The following is a 17,212-nucleotide window of genomic DNA, read 5'->3' on the forward strand; positions in this document are numbered from 1 at the left end:
TGAAGAGGCTTGTCACTGTAGATTTCATCATAATTTCATAATATGCTAGGATGACTATAATTGGTAAGGTAAGGTCATTCTTTATTTGTCATTTTTCATGTTATTTACAAAAGTACACAGGACAAGTCTACATGAGGACAAATTACTAACTGCATAAAATAAAATGCTATTAAACAAAAAAAAAGAAGAAGACAAAAGATAATGGTTACTATTACATTATTATTATTACCACAATATTAATTTATCCTGGTTTACTGGAATTTTACAATAATTTAAAAAACAAAAACAAATAAGAAAATTGAAAATTGAAAACAAACATTTAAGTTAAAAATTATAAATGAATTTTCACGTTTTCAAATTAAAATACAATTATTAAGCTAATAGTCTTGTTTCCATGTTCCTGTTGAATATACATTTAAAAATTTGGAAATATTTCAGTATGTTTTGATGGATAATAAATCATAACAATCAGCAACCAGTAAAAATGCACAATGAGCAGCATGTTTGGTCACGTGACGCCACCTCGCCTCTCTACATGACAACATGTCAGGTTGCTAAGTTAGCTAGTGCGCTAGCTGCACTTAGCTGACCTAATGATGTGGCTAGAGGGGGAAAAGGGCTTCGCTACGTGCCAACCATACAACCACCATGGCTTCACAGAGATGAAGTGACTATGTCAGGAATTCTCGAGAGAGCTCCGGACTCATAGGACAGGAAAACGGTAAGTTAGGCCTTTTTCAATCTACTATGCTAGCTGTAGCTAACGCAGCGCTGTAAGCTAATTAGCTTGGGTTAAGTCTGCAGCTTGCAGCATCAGCACCACACGCCGTGCTGCTGCAGGGCTAATGTTACACAACCACTTCAGCTAAGTTACCGCTACTCTCTCTATGCATACAGAAGCGCTGTCATTTAAACCCAACGTAATATGAGCTAACACATGACATAAGTAACATTAAGTAAAGATGTGACATGAAGCTAATGAAGAGAAACAGCTGCTTGTTAGCTGAGTGAACGTTGATTTATCACATGAGGTAAATAACAGCTTAAGACACCATCAACCTCTCTGCTACACAGGCTGCTATTATTATCATCACGTTTTTACCTGCAGTTGGAGGAGGTGATACAGTGTGTGGAGTGTTACTATAAAGAAGATTGTTATTCAGTATCAGTAACATGTGACATCAATACTTGGAGATAAAAGAGTAGACCAGTGTGTTTTTGTCATCATCATCTGGATTACTTGTATGCGAATAATAAGTACTGTATCCAATATCTGTTAATACTAATATAATGTTCTCACTGGCTATAAGGAAAGCACAGATTTATAACTATAACTTTAATGATTTTATTGCCCATTTAATTGTCCCAGTATATCAGCATGAACAGTACCAAGTCCCAGAACTGGCACACATAAATGCAACTATGATTAATGTTATTAATTACACATGTGTCTGTGTTGCTCTGACCAAAATCACTCTCTATTTATTATGTAGTGCACTACATAGCAATATTGATTATTGTGCCCCCTTGTGACAAGTTCACAACTTTTCAAGTGTGTATTAAAACAACAGTCAGGTGTCCAAATGGATGTTAAGAATTGTTTTTCCTACTGTAATCATTCTCCCTGTTCATACTGACTGTACTTTCAAGTTTATTTGATTTATACAACACTTTAAAAAGCCAATACATTTTGTAACAAAGTGCTTCACAAATGCAGGCATATGTATGCATATACAAGCTTCAGGACATTTATGTACAGATGGTTATGAAAAAGAGCAAATTTAAAATAGTATAAAGTTTAAGCACAAATTTAAAACCCCAAAAAATCAGGTAAGAAGTAAACAGATAAACACAGTTAAATATGGTGCTTCATGTCATATGTTCTGCTCTGCTATTTGTGTTTATTGTATCTATGTAAAACTCCATGAAAACACAGTGAAAAGGGTTAAGCACCCATAGAAAGTCTTTAGCTGCATCTTAAAAGCATCACCAGACTCAGCCTGTCTAACATTCTTTGGCACGCTGTTCCAGAGATGAGGGATGCTACAAAAAAATGCACTTGGAATGTCAGTGATGGGGGCCAAAATCCACAGTCCTCCCCTCTGTGCACACATGTATTTAAAAGTTTATCTGAAGCTGATATGAAGCTTCAGCCGTCCAGATGGGTTAGGAACAGCTGGTGATGCAGACAGGAAATATTCCATACACCAGACTATGTAGACTCTGAGTTGGGACACAGCTATTATTTGTTCAGTTCACTAGATGAACTACTGAGAACAGCTGTTGCTTACCAGTAACTGCTGTTCTCTGTACAGTATTTCCTAACTGTGTACTGAACTAAATCAACATTCTGCACAAATGTCCTGTCATTGCTAAATCATGCTTTCTAGGACAAGGCAAGGTAAATGCAAATTTCAGCAACAAGGTAATTCAAAGTACTTTACATGAAACATAAATACATCAAGTCAGAATATCAGAACAGAACACAAACAAAAAACATTATTTTCTTGATTTTGAAGCCTGATCACTTTAGTTTAGTGTATTTTTCTCATTAAATGTCTTGAACTGAAAAACGTATATAAATAAAGTCCTTATTTTCTTCATCTTTAGAGATAGTGACAAACTAAAAAAACACATTTACATGACTCTTTTGAATAGATCCCTATGTACATAACATACATATAATAATAATGCACATATAATAGTACACTGAAAATATACACATACTTCACACATTAACTAAAATGTGGACTAAATATAATCCAGTTTTAATCCAACACTATGTTTTTTTAACAAATTTTACATAATTTGTCAAAAATGATTTAGAAACAATGGTTATTTTTAGGATATGTGCTCAATATTGACAAAATGCTTTAAAATTTACATGTAGAAATATTCCGAAAATGTTTTCATTATTTGTAATTATTTGTATAGGGGCACTTAAATACACTGTAGGTGGATCAAGTATTTAATATTTTGTGGTTACACCATTTGACATTTTCAGGAGCATTCAGTCTTACTGTTGGTAAAAAAATGGTGCAAATGTCATTTCAAATGACATAAATATTAAATGTACATTTTAACAAACCTGATGCTGCTTTTAAAACTAAACATATTTTTGAATTGCTCATCTTGACAAGCCTTATTCATCACTGTCACATATGCATAGTTATATATCCTCAGTCTCTAATCAACATTCACTCTGTGTCATGTTTTTATTATCACAGTTTTGACATAGTGTGAAGAGCAGCCATATTTCTTTATCAACACATTCACATCCCACACTCATTAACAACATCCTCAGCCTTCACACCATCTCTCACATCCACCAACACACACACACACACACACACACACACACACACACACACACAGAGCTCGTGACCTACTGCAAACGTGTGAAGCATTTAAGTGAATTTGCTCCGGCTTAACTCACGAGCGAAGGGATTTCTTCACAGTCTCTATAATTAGCTCACTTTCATACAACAGTTAATATTTGATGCTCGTACGTCACATCTGTCAGGAGGAACACCTTCTCTTTCAGCGCCTCGTTACAGAGAGCTTCCTCTGAGCCCTGCCAAGCGGTGTCGGGCTGCAGCTTGAACTGATTGGGTTGGCATTTTTCCCGCCGCCATGTTGGAAGTGCTTGGGCCGCTGTCGTACCAGGGTTTTGGTGCCATATCAATTTGTTAGAAGAAGTGTGGATTACAGAGCAGCGGAGAAGAAGTTTAAAAACAGATGCGGGGTTAGAAAAAAAAAAGGCAGAGTGTGACTTTACAGCATCAATTATTCACAGACTACAGGAGCCTGAGTCAGGAGGACGGTGCGACCCAAACGTGACCTGACTTTCTGAAGCAGCACAACATATTGTTTAAGTACAATTTATCATATTTTTTACAGCAGATCATTTAACAAACACAGCTTCATCCCAGACACACAGTATTCAAAACCTTATGTCTAGACCAGGGGTGTCAAACTCATTTTAGCTTAAGGGCCATATACAGATATTGTTGATCTCATGTGGGCCAGACCATTAAAAGTAATAGTAGTATTAAAAGTAACCTATGAATAATATATTATGACTTTACTATACTAAACCATCTATTCACTAAGCAGATGAACAGGACTTAAGATGCCTTAAGAAAAATTAGATTAAATTGTCCCAAACGTAAAAAATTGCAGACAGGGCTGTCAGTGAGGGGTTACTATGGTAACAGATACTTATAAAATGTGTCCTTTTTTAAATCTGAATCACGTTGCTAGTCAGTTATATCAAGTTTGACGTCAACAGGGACTTAAAGTATTCTGCATATTTTATACTTTGTTATCCAGTTATCCAGTGGGCCAGATTGGACCCTTTGGTGGGCCGGTTCTGACCCAGGGGCCGTATGTTTGACACCTCTTGTCTAGACTGTGTCCATTAAATCATAGAAATTAAATCATCACTATTTTAATAACTAACAATGTACTTAGAACTGAAATACTTCTAGATTAGAATATAGCAGTTTGAAAGCTCTACACACACACACACACACACACACACACACACACACACACACACACACACACACACTGAGACACAGGTGGTTTCCTATGTCAAACCTTCTGAGAATAAAAAAATTCAGTCATCGTTGATAAATTTAACACAAATTTGGTGTATATGGTTATTTGAAAATAATAGTGTTCCTCTGACTTTTACTATAAATATTTGTTAGTGACATGTATCTGCATAAGCACTTAAAATGATTTTATATTCTATTTTATAAATATTTACTAATTCAACAATTATCATTATATCATGATCTTCCAATGACAGTAATATCGTTTATCGCCATTATTTCTGAGACAATATATCCCTCCCTCCTTCTCTCTTTCTTGCCTTCCTCTCTCTTTCCTTCCTTCCTTCCTTCTTTCCTTCCCTCCTTCCTACCTCCTTTCCTTCCTTCTTCTTCCCTGCCATCATTCCTTCCCTCCTCTTTCTTTCCTGCCTCTCTCTTCCATTTGTCCTTCCTCCCTCCCTCCTTCTCTCTTTCTTTCCTTCCTCTCTCTTTCCTCCCTTCCTTCTTCCCTTCCTTCCTTCCTTCTTTCCCTCCTTCCTCCCTCCTTTCCTTCCTTCATCCTCCCTTCCATCATTCCTTCCCTCCTTCCTTCCTTCTTTCCCTCATTCCTCCCTCCTTTCATTCCTTCCTTTCTTCCTTCTTCCTTCCTTCCTTCCTTCCTTCCTTCCTTCCCTCCTTCCTACCTCCTTGCTGTCCTTCCTTCTTCCTTCCTCCCTTCCATCATTCCTTCCTTCCTTACCTCCTTCCTACCTCCCTGCTTTCCTTCCTTCCTCCCTCCCTTCCTTCCTTGACTCGAGGACAATAGGAGGGTTAAAGAGGAAGGAGAAGGCAAAGGTGATCAAAGTAAGCATGTGGAGCACAGTGACCCTGCTCTCATGTTAATGGGTGGAGCAGCAGAGCAATGAAGGTGCAGAGTTTCCCTCCAGCAGCAGCACTCAGCACAAGTCACGAGGCCTCATTAGAGCCGCGGGGTGAAACGCGAGAAACGGTTCGGTCCCCCGAGTTAAACCGACACTGTGGGAGAACCGTGGCACACGACTGTGATATCAGGCTATGTAAATCAGATGTATTGCTCTGTAGCTGTAGCACAATAGCAGGTGGATGTGTTCAACTGAATAATTGATACTAGAAGCGCCTCATGAAAATGCAGGAATTAGCCTAATCCTCTACAGCAGGGTAACATACTCCTACTGAAATATGCAGATGGACCTCGAAGCCTCTCTCTCTCTGTGTGTGTGTGCGTGTGTGTGTGATGTCATTTGTAACTTAGCACCTCAGGTCTCGAATGCGCTCCTTGATCCCACTCTTGTCGTCCCAAAGGCCACGCCCAGCTGCTCCCAGAGGTGCAGTGGTCAGACTGACACATGAGCTGCTGACATGGTGGCTCAGTTTGCACATCTATCTCTCTCTCCTTCTCTCTCTCTCTCTCTCTCTCTATCTCTCTCTCTTCTTTCTCCCCAGAGGTTTATACTGCCAGGCAACCCAGCTCCATATCTCATCTATGTGCGTGTGTGTGTGTGTGTGTGTGTGTGTGTGTGTGTGTACCTCATGATTGTCGTACTATCAGCTCAACCTCTGCCTTTGACACAATGTTTATCCACACCTTTCAGCTCCTACCATGGCAGCTGGTGTCAGCATACTGAGTGACACACCGCACTCCATGAGCGGAGAGATGGAGACAGGTAGGAGAGCTCTACACACACACACACACACACACACACACACGCACACGCACATACAAGGAAAGGTGCAGTTTTATATTTAGTGAAGACACAGTACAGGATTATAGACATAAAATGGTTTAATTCAATGAATTCACGTCACCTGTTCATATCATGATGATGTTGAATGTGTCGGCAATTTCCAGGGCAGCTTATCATTAAGTCAAAACTTTCATGTAACACAAACTACATATTATCTCAGCTCTTACACACCAAACTGATCCATTCGTTAGGTTATAAACTGCTGTGTAACTAATGTGTATTTGATATTATGTTTTTTAAGTTTAAGCTCTATTATCTCATTAGTAGTAATAACTAAACCTACTCACTTATATTAGTTATTTGACTTATATTACATCAAACTATCTAACCATGTAATAATAATGATGTAGTTAGTATGATAGTGGTTAGCAACGTTAGGCGAATGAGACATCTGATATGAATGTGATGGAGAAAACAGCTGTTATTCTCTATCCTTATGTGTGTATTTGCCGTTTCATTTCTTTTAAATAATGAATGTGTTAATAATGAAGTCAGGGCAAAAGTAATACTGTAATTTACAGATTGATTTATAGATCTTTTCAGTGTGGTTACTCTCCACTGGAAAAAGTTAACTGGGTTCTTTAAAACAGCTGCTCGACCTTTTCATGGACTTTTTTGTTTTTTGTTTTTTTGTTTTTTTACATTTGAAAGCTTTAAAAACACTCTATATACATTTATTTTAGCCAGACTTATTTTTTTTATTGTGACATGGGGACAGTATATAAAAATGGAAATTAATGTTATTTTTGTACAGCTGATACAAATTTTTATGTTTGCAAATGTAGTGGTTAAACTGTGTTTATTTAACAAAACAACACATCCAAATCAGCATTCAAACATGTTGTGTTTATCATATTCCATAAAATAGTGTATAAAATAGTGATTGTGAAGGTCTTTTTTTCCCATAAGGTTAATCAAACATTTATTAATGACTCATGGAGAATTTATGAAGACTAATCATGAGTCGGAATATGAACAGTAAAGGGTTAAAAGAAAACAAACAATGAATATGTTCCATATGTTGTATTCCTAATTGACACATTAGACAAAACAGAAACCAATCCCCTTGATAAAATATTCCAACTTTCATTTTTTTTTTTAATAAAATAAATAAGTAGGTTCATTTAACCTGCTGACAGGCTGAAAAGATGCAAACTGAATCTGTTATTTTTGCTATTCTGAGTATTTTATCATATCTAGCACACCCATTTATCTATTATCTTTCTGCTACGCCTCTCATTTCTGCTGTTAGTCAGTCTGACTGCCGCTCCCACACACACTCCACAGTCGAGAGTATCGTTTCACCTTCTGGCTTCTGTCTGATGGACTGGCTGCTGAATAGTTGAAGCAGCTCCGAGAACAGTGTCAGCGTTACAATTACACGCCTGAAACCAGCAGATACTCCTGTTCTTCCAGCTCCTCATTGTTACTGTAGGGTTAGTTGCAATTAAAAGTCACAGTATTATAATATTGGTGTTGAAACAGGAAGTATATAAAGTTTATCAAGTAAAATAACAAATAATTACTTGTTCTGCCTTTTCATAATATAATATATCTTGATTTTCTTGCTTTATTTCATGAACTCAACGTAATTGATTATTGGTCAGACAAAACAATCCGTTATATAATACATCACATCAGCTTTCAGGCTCAAAAACTTCTAAGAAAAGGATATTTGCAGGTATTCAAAGTGGTGTTTCACATTAACATAATTAACAGTATTACTCACAGCTCTGTTCATGTTATGTTACATAAACTACTTGTCTGCTATTGCTAATGTAAAGCAGTAGGTGTTTGATTGTGTTCGGTCCTCCAGATGTGCCCTTTAAGCACTTTAAAGCCAGCAGCGTTGACATTTTCCCTCTTTCAGTTACAAGCTGCCCGCCTCAGATCTGTGTGTGTGTGTGTGTGTGTGTGTTCGCTGTGTGTGTGTGTGTTCGCGCAACACTCGCCCCCGTCTGCCTCCCACTGACGACTTTGGAGACGGTTGTCATGGTGACACTTCAAATGCCCGCCGATGAACTGATAGGTTGTATTTGCCCCTCTTTTGGCCAAAAGGGGCGATTGTTGTGCTGTGATTCATAATGGGCACAGAGCTGCATAGCCGGGAGTCTTTGTTAGAATAGAGATGCTCGCTCTGCACACAGCAGTAGCGGCAGCAGCAGCAGCAGCAGCAACAGCAGCAGACTGTGAGATGCAGCAGCAACAGCAGCAGCAGCGAGGCAGGCACTCCATGGCCGGGGAGATGATGAGTTTAATCAGGAGGCATGACCGCAGGCACTCGGCATCGGACATCCTGCTCAAGGTCCTGCAGCGACGACGCAGCTCTGCCCTTCAGATCCTCTCCTCTTCCTCCCACAGAGTGATGGTGGCCGTCAGCGTGAACCAGACTGTCCCTGAGCGCAAGACAAGGAGATGTAACCGCACTGAAGGACATCACTAGCATAGAGAATTTCTAGCTGCTATAGAAAAGTTTGGATGACGCATTTGTTGTCTGTTTTTTAAGTCTATTTTTTTGTTGTTGTTTGTTCACAGGCAACACAAGGATCCCTACAGCTAAGTACACCAAGATGGGGGAGACCTTGAGGCACGTCATCCCGGGTCACATGCAGTGCTCCATGGCCTGCGGAGGGAAAGCCTGTAAATATGAGAACGCCTCTCGCTGGAGTGATGAGGAGCAAGCCATCAAAGGACTGTACTCGTCCTGGTAGGTCGGGCATGCTCTCTCACCGCTCATGTTGTGTCAGCGCAGGTCACTGAAGTCCACATTAATAATCAATACGTTTGTCCTTGTTTTTGTTTCCCACTATGATCATGTAACAGTTTTAAAAATGGAATCACTGATGGAAAATAAGCGAGGTGTTTGAGTTTGAGTGCGTCAGTATGTTAGCACAGCATCTCTATGTTCATGATTTTGCTCGTGTGTCTAATTTTTAATATCCTCCACTTTCAGGATTACTGACAACTTGCTAGCTATGGCAAGGCCTTCAACTGAAATCATAGAGAAATATCATATAATCGAACAGTTTCAAAGGTACAGTAGTCTCTTCTTTCACATCTCGTTTGAATAGATTTTTTTTAAATGTGATTCTCTATTAACACTTGGATTGATATGAGTGGAATGCAGAGTGGTTGAATGGTTTGCCGTGTGAATAGCGCAGTGGGTGTTATGGTCTGTTGTGCGAACGCTGACTCAGACACGTCGCTGTGCTCAGGTGTGGTTTGAAGACGGTCATTAACCTGCAGAGGCCCGGAGAACATGCCAGCTGTGGCAACGCGCTGGAGCAGGAGAGCGGCTTCACGTATCGACCTGAAATTTTCATGGAAGCAGGAAGTGAGTGTCACTGTCACTGTCACTGTCCAGCACTTAGACGCACCCCAAACAGTCAATGTTATTCCATAAAGGGCCATGTGCAATCAGCTGTCTGAAGACTGAGCCGAAAACCTGCAGCTAGATGACCCTTTATGGAATAGTTTGCACATACCTGCTGTATTTAATGGTAATTTGATATACAGATAAGGTTACATTACTGATCAGGAAAAAAACTAAATCCTGGATGTCGTTGCTGAAGTAAACGTGAAGCAATGGAGATAGAAATTGTTAAAATTAATTGTAATCCAATTATGTGTAATTTTACATTTCTGCTTCTCAAAACATTAGTGCTAGTTGCATCGCTCACACTAGTCCTTAGGGTATAGTTTCACCTAATGTTTACCAACTGGAAGATGCAACTGTTGCTAAGGTTACTAGTACCATGTAAACAAAATTAGCCTGCTACAAAAAACTCAATATGGGGCTCTGTAAGTGAGTAGAAAAAAAGATAATGGACTGATATTTATACTGGAGTAAAATGTGGGTTTGTCCAACTGTTTATCATAGTTACCGTATTATAGCCCTTAATCTGCAATAATTAATAATTATTTATATTAACAATGGGTTAAATGAGTATGGGTAGTGTGAAAGGGGACACACAATCCTCCTCAGGTCCACAGAGAATATTCTGGATCATTATTTTAGTTTTTCAGGGCCTGTAACTTCTTTCTTTAACCTAATTTCCAGCAGCAGCAGGCAGATGTTTTCAGTAAAAAAAAAGCCCTGACTGTCTATTGTACACAACCTCCTCAACAACATGTGGCAGACAGACAGAGTTAATGACTAGCTGATGAACATAGTGAAGCTTTTAGCAGGTATTTCCCTCCTGAATTGGTGGACACGCAGAGCTAGAGAGGGGAAATATTGCACTTCCATTCACTAGGTGGACACAAACAGGACTCCTAATGAATGATAATGTTGCTCCATGTCTGCAGGATGTTTACATTGTTGCAAATGTGTTCATTTGAATAACTTTACAAGGTGGTAAAAGGTAACAGTTTTTTACAGAGCTAAAATAATACTACTAAACCAGGAGAAATATTGAATCCCATTTCAGAAAGTAACACAGTAATTTGGCTCCACTAAACAGCACAAAGGACATATAAGATTTCTCTTGCTCCATTAAAACCTTTATTTTTGGATATTGTGGTGACTTTGTGTTAACACAGATGTTGTAGAGACAGACTTCCATATTAGTAATGAAACCTTCCTCAGCTGTAGGAGGCACTAAGAAAGTATTGAGGACTAAATCATTTATTTATTCATAGGTAATGGTGCAACACTGATCTCTGTTAGGTGAACTCTTTCCACATTTGTACAAGCTGTAGAGGAGACAGCATGACTAAAAAACAGTGGTAGAAAATTAGTCTCTATTGAACACATTTCATATGTTGCACATGTTGCCTTCCAGTCTCTCAGTGGTCTACATGAGAGTGGTAGCAGGTGTTTTTGGGTTTTTTTTGTATTGTATTTTTGCCTTTTATCTGGAATGCGATGCGGTCCCTAGTAACCTTGCAGTAATTACTGAGGGATTCCTCGTGTGTCTGTGGGGGATCAGGCTCGATTCCTGTTTTTAACAAGCTCTCCTGAGATCTTTTCCCACGTCACCTCATCAGAGCATCAGATGTCTTTCATTTGACTCAGTAAAAATCTCCACTTTCAACACAGGCTCCTTATGCTCAGTTTAAATCAACATACTCCACTTTGCATCTTGATATTTAATAGTATTTTCTTACTTTGTGTACTTCAGTCTATTACTACAACTTTGGATGGAAGGACTACGGTGTGGCATCTCTGACTACAATCCTCGACATGGTGAAAGTCATGTCATTCGCTGTCCAAGAGGGGAAAATGGCTGTCCACTGCCATGCTGGTCTTGGAAGAACAGGTTTGTAACTCCAGTAATAAACCAGTTACTAAACTACATCCCATAACTCGTCAACTGTAACTAAGCACAGCAGGTCTGTCGAGCTTTGGTTGGCTTGGATGTTGAAGTGGTGGCCTACACAGGGGAAGCGTCCGAACAGGGTTATGTTACAATGAAGCAGCCATCACATATCACACTACTAGGTCAAAGTAGCTCTACTGAAATACAAGAACAATGCTGTTCCTTATTTCCACGTCGTCTACCTGGCTCATCTGCTGGTGAGGATGCTGACTCACTGCCTTCAACAAGCCTTAGTCTTTTGGAAACATATCTGTTCTATCTATAGTGCCAAAAATAGTATATTTAAAAACCACAGTGGGTTTAAACCGAGTTGGAGGCAGTCGCTGACTCATTGTTGAAAGGTGTTATACTGTTTCTGTTTTGTGTTTCTCTTTATGTAGGCGTGTTGTTGGCGTGTTATTTGGTCTTCACGTCGCGAATGAGCGCCGACCAAGCCATCCTGTTTGTGCGAGCCAAGAGGCCCAACTCCATCCAGACTAGAGGACAGCTGCTGTGCGTCAGGGAGTTCGCTCAGTTCCTGGTCCCTCTCAGAAGTGTCTTCTCCTGCGCGGAACCCAAAGCCAGCGCCGTCACCTTGTCCCAGTACCTCACCCGGCAGCGCCACCTGCTGCACGGCTACGAGGCACGGCAGATGAAGAATGTGCCAAAGATCGTCCAGCTAGTGTGCAGGCTCCTCGTCGACATCGCCGACAACCGGCAGATGACGATCGAGGAAGAGTGGCTAGAGATCCCCGACCTCACCGCTGAGGTGGAGAAGACCGTGTCTCAACAGGCTCTTCAGCAGCTCGGGAAGGAGATGAGAGGGAAGGGAATCCCTGTGCCATCTTCATCTAATCCTCTCAGCCCAACACCCGTGCTGTCAAGACCTCTACACGATCAACCTCTTGCCAGTGACAATGAGCTCGACCCGCTCTGGAGGCAGCAGCATGTAGAAACCCCTCTGAGATGTTCTCTGTCCAACAACAAGCGCCTCAGTTCCAGCGACTCCGTCCTCCACAAACTCGGAGAACGGCAGAAACTTTTAGTAAGTCTGACAAACAACAAACTACCAATCAACCGCCTGATTAAACACTCCTTGTCTCTCGACAGCCTTACAGCTTGTAACACACCAGGACTTTGTGACCCCCTTCCTCAGGACATTTTCAGCAGCATTCAGGACCCGATTTCAGAAGAAAAACAAGACACCGGACCCCCGATTTTAATGAAGCAGCTCCATAAGGGGCATCACAGTTTGTCTTTAGATCTGTCTGTACAGGGGAGGAAAGCTTACTTTAACACCACACTGCCAGCCTTATCATCCAAGAGCAAAGTGGAGCAGTCAGACGAGGATGTGTCAGCAGGTGGAGGAGCAGGTAGCGAGGAGTTCCCCGAGGTTTCTTTCATCACCCTTCAGCCTGAGCTCTCCCCAGAGAGCAGATGCCTGTTGGTGGCCAAAGCTCTGGTCATGGACCTGACAGACAAGGATCTCACCTCTAAAGTGTCGATGTGGCAGGTAGGCTGCTCAGAGAATACACAAACAACTGAATCTGAAATATATCTGAACCACTCCACTCTAGTCGGGACTAGTATCACACCTCCCTGCTGTCATAAGATATGAGCAATTTAAAGGTAGGACTTTAACATCAGTAACTCAGTATTACTCTTCTGGCTTGATGAGTCAGTTCAGCTGCAGGGACATTGTCAGTTAGTCCTGATTGAAACCTGTATATTTTTTGCTGTTTGCAACTTAATTTGAATCACTTCATTGTCAGACTGCTTTCTGTTGTGATCCACAGACGGAGCTGAACTCCAGGGAGGGTGCGTGGGAGAGGCTGTGTATGGAGCGAGATCCTCTGGTCCTGTCCAGCCTGATGTGGTCATGGCTGGAGCAGCTGAAGGATCCCGTCATCAGCAACGAGGACGTCAAAGCCCTCAGCGAGAGGAACGTCAACCCACAGAACGCCCTCGACTCTCTGGAAAAGGTAGAGTACCTCCTCAAATCAGCAAGAACATAAACTACATGGTCAGTTACAGTTGTGTTTCAGTCAGATGATTAGTTTGGTGTACTGTAACAGTATTGCATCAACTCTGTATTAAAAGTTGAATGATTTTAGACTACAAAGTGCCATTTTAAACTTGACTTAATTTTGTTCTACAACATTCTGCTGACCAAATACATCCAAACAATTGTTAATCCAGTTGATGAACAGTCTTCCTATTCAAATGATTCACATGATGCTGTTGTTATCAAAGGAAACATCCAATTGCAGTTCAAAGTGAAGCTAAAATATATTGTATCATACATCCTGACAGGGTCACCGGCTCACTCTGCTGTGTATCCTTGACTGTGGTGCTCATCTCCTGCCAATGCCTGAAGATGTGGAGACTAGTTTTCTGAACCAAACAATAAAAGTGTTTACTAAGGTGAGTATTCACAGACAGACAGTATATATAAAATACATTAAAATGTGTGTTTTTTTACCTGTGAATTTTTTGTTCTTTCCTCTCCAGATCGACCCTGCCTCAGAGAAGAATGAGCCTTTGTACACAACACTGAAAGCAATCCTGACTACAATTCTTTATGAGCTGCGTGACAAAGCTGTGGACGAGAATGAAGATTCCTGATGCAGTCTGAAAAGAAGAAGACACACAAACAGGGTTTCACTCATTTTGTTGGGCATTACTGTATTTTAAGCCAGTTTCTGATTTCAGATCTGCCAATCTTAAGTCTCTCAAGATATTTGAAGACTATGTCATTTGAGGTTTTAGCTTTTCACTTTTCTTTTTTAAGCTCTTAACAGCCTCTAAGCACTGCCATTCTCTGTTTATGTGCCACTGCGCTCTGTTTGTCATCTGTAATATTTGTGAAGGACTTGATGTTGCTTTTATTAGCCAACTGTTAGTTAGCAGGATAATGACTGAGAGACTTTCTCATGATGTTAATGTGATGTTATTTAAATGTGTGAGTCAGCTGTTGAAGCTGTTGAGAAGGAGAGAGGGGGTCTTATTTAAACCAAAAGATGTTTTTACACTGTGCAGGTGCTACAAATGTGTCTTATTTATTCCGATCTTCTTATTTCAAATGCAGCAAATTTATCTAAAGTTGCAAGGTGGCTTTGTTTTCGTAGAATGTACGATGCTTTTTCTTAGAGCGAAATGCAAACTGCGGCTCTTATTCACCGCAATGCAAATTCAGCAGAGCTACAGTGCATTTGCTTTTCCCAATCAATATATGTCCTTAATACTGTGTGCACCAAAAAAACAACCTCTCACTGTGCTGCTCTGTTGTTGTACATGCATTTGTAAAACATCAATCTGCCTCCACTGCTGCATTTAGCAAAAAAACGCTGTCTGCCTCAAATGAAACAGCCTGTGTGTGAGTGAGTGAGAGTGTGTGTGTGTGTGTGTGTGTGCGTGTGTGTGTGTGCGTGTGTAACATTGCCCTGCCTCTGCGTAGCTGTCGAGACGAGTCAGCACCCGCCTCTCACCTCATATGTCTCATGTAAGGACACAATGTAATCTCGATCTGCTGATACATGGTGAATGTGGTACACTGATGACGATAATTTAAATAATATTCATATGAAGGACATGAGACGTTGTACTGTGGGGAATTTTCAACAAGCACTATTTTTTCATTGTTACAATGCGCTACACTTTTACTGAATTAAACATACTTACTGCAAGCTGAGATATGTCAACTGAGTTTTTCTCTGCACAGAAGTTATGTCATGCATGTCATCTCCCATCCTCCATCACTCTCTCCTTTCACTTCCTGTCATCTTACCTCTGTCCCTGTAATAACAATGCATACAATGCCAGGCTGAGCTGGACTCAGAAATAAAGCACAGAGCGCCTCCTGGTGGTGTTTCAGTAGTTTAAAATCCAAACATGTTTCACTCCAAAAGACTTATCAATCTCAAGTGTGCAAATTTGCTTTTCTGGATCAAAGGATGTACTATTCAGACCTTTACACACAAACTTAACTTTGTGCATTATTGTAAAAACAACTCAGCCCATTAAATAGATTCATGATTGACATCCATTAGAATCATAGCATGAGGAACATGTTTTTAGGAAACATTTTTCTTGTATCGGTAGTTATTGATCATGTTGAATAACTGAAATAGAGTCACAAAAATATCTGGCATAACTCTACTACAGTGTCTGGTCACTTATCAGCTAACATACAGTATATCTTATGCTTTAGAAGTTAATATTTGTTAATAATGTATGAGCTGGCTGATTTATTGGTCTCATTACACTGTAAGTATTTTCCTACAATTATTTCTTTTAGTTTCATCCTGTCTTCTACTAGCCTTCTACTACCCCTATGAGATTTAAATACAATCATTCAAATTAGATTTAGAATTAGAATTAAAATTGAATCTGTTAACTACATTTTTATGGGATTTAAGTTTTTAACATGAAATAGATTATGGGGGGAAATCCAACATCTCTGTAAACTTCAAGAGGACATTACATCTACTGCAGGGAATATCAAATAAAATGGTGGTGCAATGAGAGGAGCTTCATTCCAAAACAGAATAGAGCAGGTGAATTTAAAATTAGTCTGGATGTACTGCATAGGCCTATAGGTTTTAGACATCACAACTAGTTTGGAGCCAATTCTGGTTGGATATTCAAAGTGTAACGTGGAAACTTGAAGCCGTCAGTGCACAAAGACTGAGAATGGACTTCAGTGAAGTAGGAAACATCTTGTATCTAGTAGTTACACAGCAGCATTTAGATATAGATTATGGAATTTAAAATGAGTGATGAGTCAATGTCATTTTACGGATTGGCAATAATACATGTTTTGTGGCATAAAAAAATTAGATACACATTATTGTTCCAAGCAGAGCAGTCTCATACTGTCTGAAGTTTTACTGTAGTGCACACACCGGTCAATAGGGGGCGGTAATGCGCTTTTAAACTCCTTGTAAGCTGCGGCATTAACCCAGGACGAAGACGCAGTCAGAGGGTGGAGGAGAATTTCGACATGGCAGACAGGTGGGTGCACTGTAATAATGACACATTTATTACCGAATTTACGTTAATGCCGATACGTTTAGCGTTTATAACACTTCACAATGACAGCTGGTGTTATTTAGTGGCGGGAGAAGCGGCTGCTGCACTTTTATCCGACGTTTGCTGCTCTGGACAACCATGCTGGAACGTGCTGCTAGCTAGCTGTTAGCTCGATAGCGTTGGCTAGCAAGTAGTAAGGAGTGGTTAACTGACGTAGCTGCACAGTGCGGTGCGACGGACGGGAGAGCTATTATATGCTTTAAATGACTACATCTAATAAAACCTTTACACCAGGTAAAACATCCATATAGCTAGTTAGATCGTTATTCATAGTCAGGCAGGTTGGTTGATTATTAGTAAGTTAGTAGCTAGCAAGCTAGCGTCCATTGCCTGTTGAAGGAGTGTCGCTGTGACTCGTCCAGCTGCCAGTATGAACAACTCATGAATTTAGAGCTGAATGAAGGGTTTACTGATGTCATATTTTACTGTAGAAACACCTTTTAGTAAAGTAAGTATCAGACTGATTTAGTTTCAGAGCAGCCTTACATGTTAAAAGAGT

The 17,212-nt window shown here is 40.2% G+C and overlaps 1 protein-coding gene across 1 annotated transcript; it reads left to right on the forward strand.

Moving 5' to 3' along the window:
- The first annotated feature begins 580 nt into the window (after positions 1 to 580).
- ptpdc1a (protein tyrosine phosphatase domain containing 1a) lies at positions 581 to 15,307 on the forward strand. Its single transcript, XM_053315753.1, has 10 exons — positions 581 to 721; positions 6,170 to 6,241; positions 8,858 to 9,029; positions 9,276 to 9,356; positions 9,538 to 9,656; positions 11,446 to 11,583; positions 12,024 to 13,135; positions 13,419 to 13,604; positions 13,936 to 14,046; positions 14,134 to 15,307. Exons 2-10 carry the CDS (start codon positions 6,178 to 6,180, stop codon positions 14,245 to 14,247), a joined length of 2,097 nt encoding a protein of 698 aa, XP_053171728.1. The 5' UTR covers positions 581 to 721; positions 6,170 to 6,177; the 3' UTR covers positions 14,248 to 15,307.
- Positions 15,308 to 17,212: the final 1,905 nt, after the last annotated feature.

Source organism: Scomber japonicus, chromosome 3 (genome assembly GCF_027409825.1).
Source record: "Scomber japonicus isolate fScoJap1 chromosome 3, fScoJap1.pri, whole genome shotgun sequence".
Lineage (NCBI taxonomy): Eukaryota > Metazoa > Chordata > Actinopteri > Scombriformes > Scombridae > Scomber > Scomber japonicus.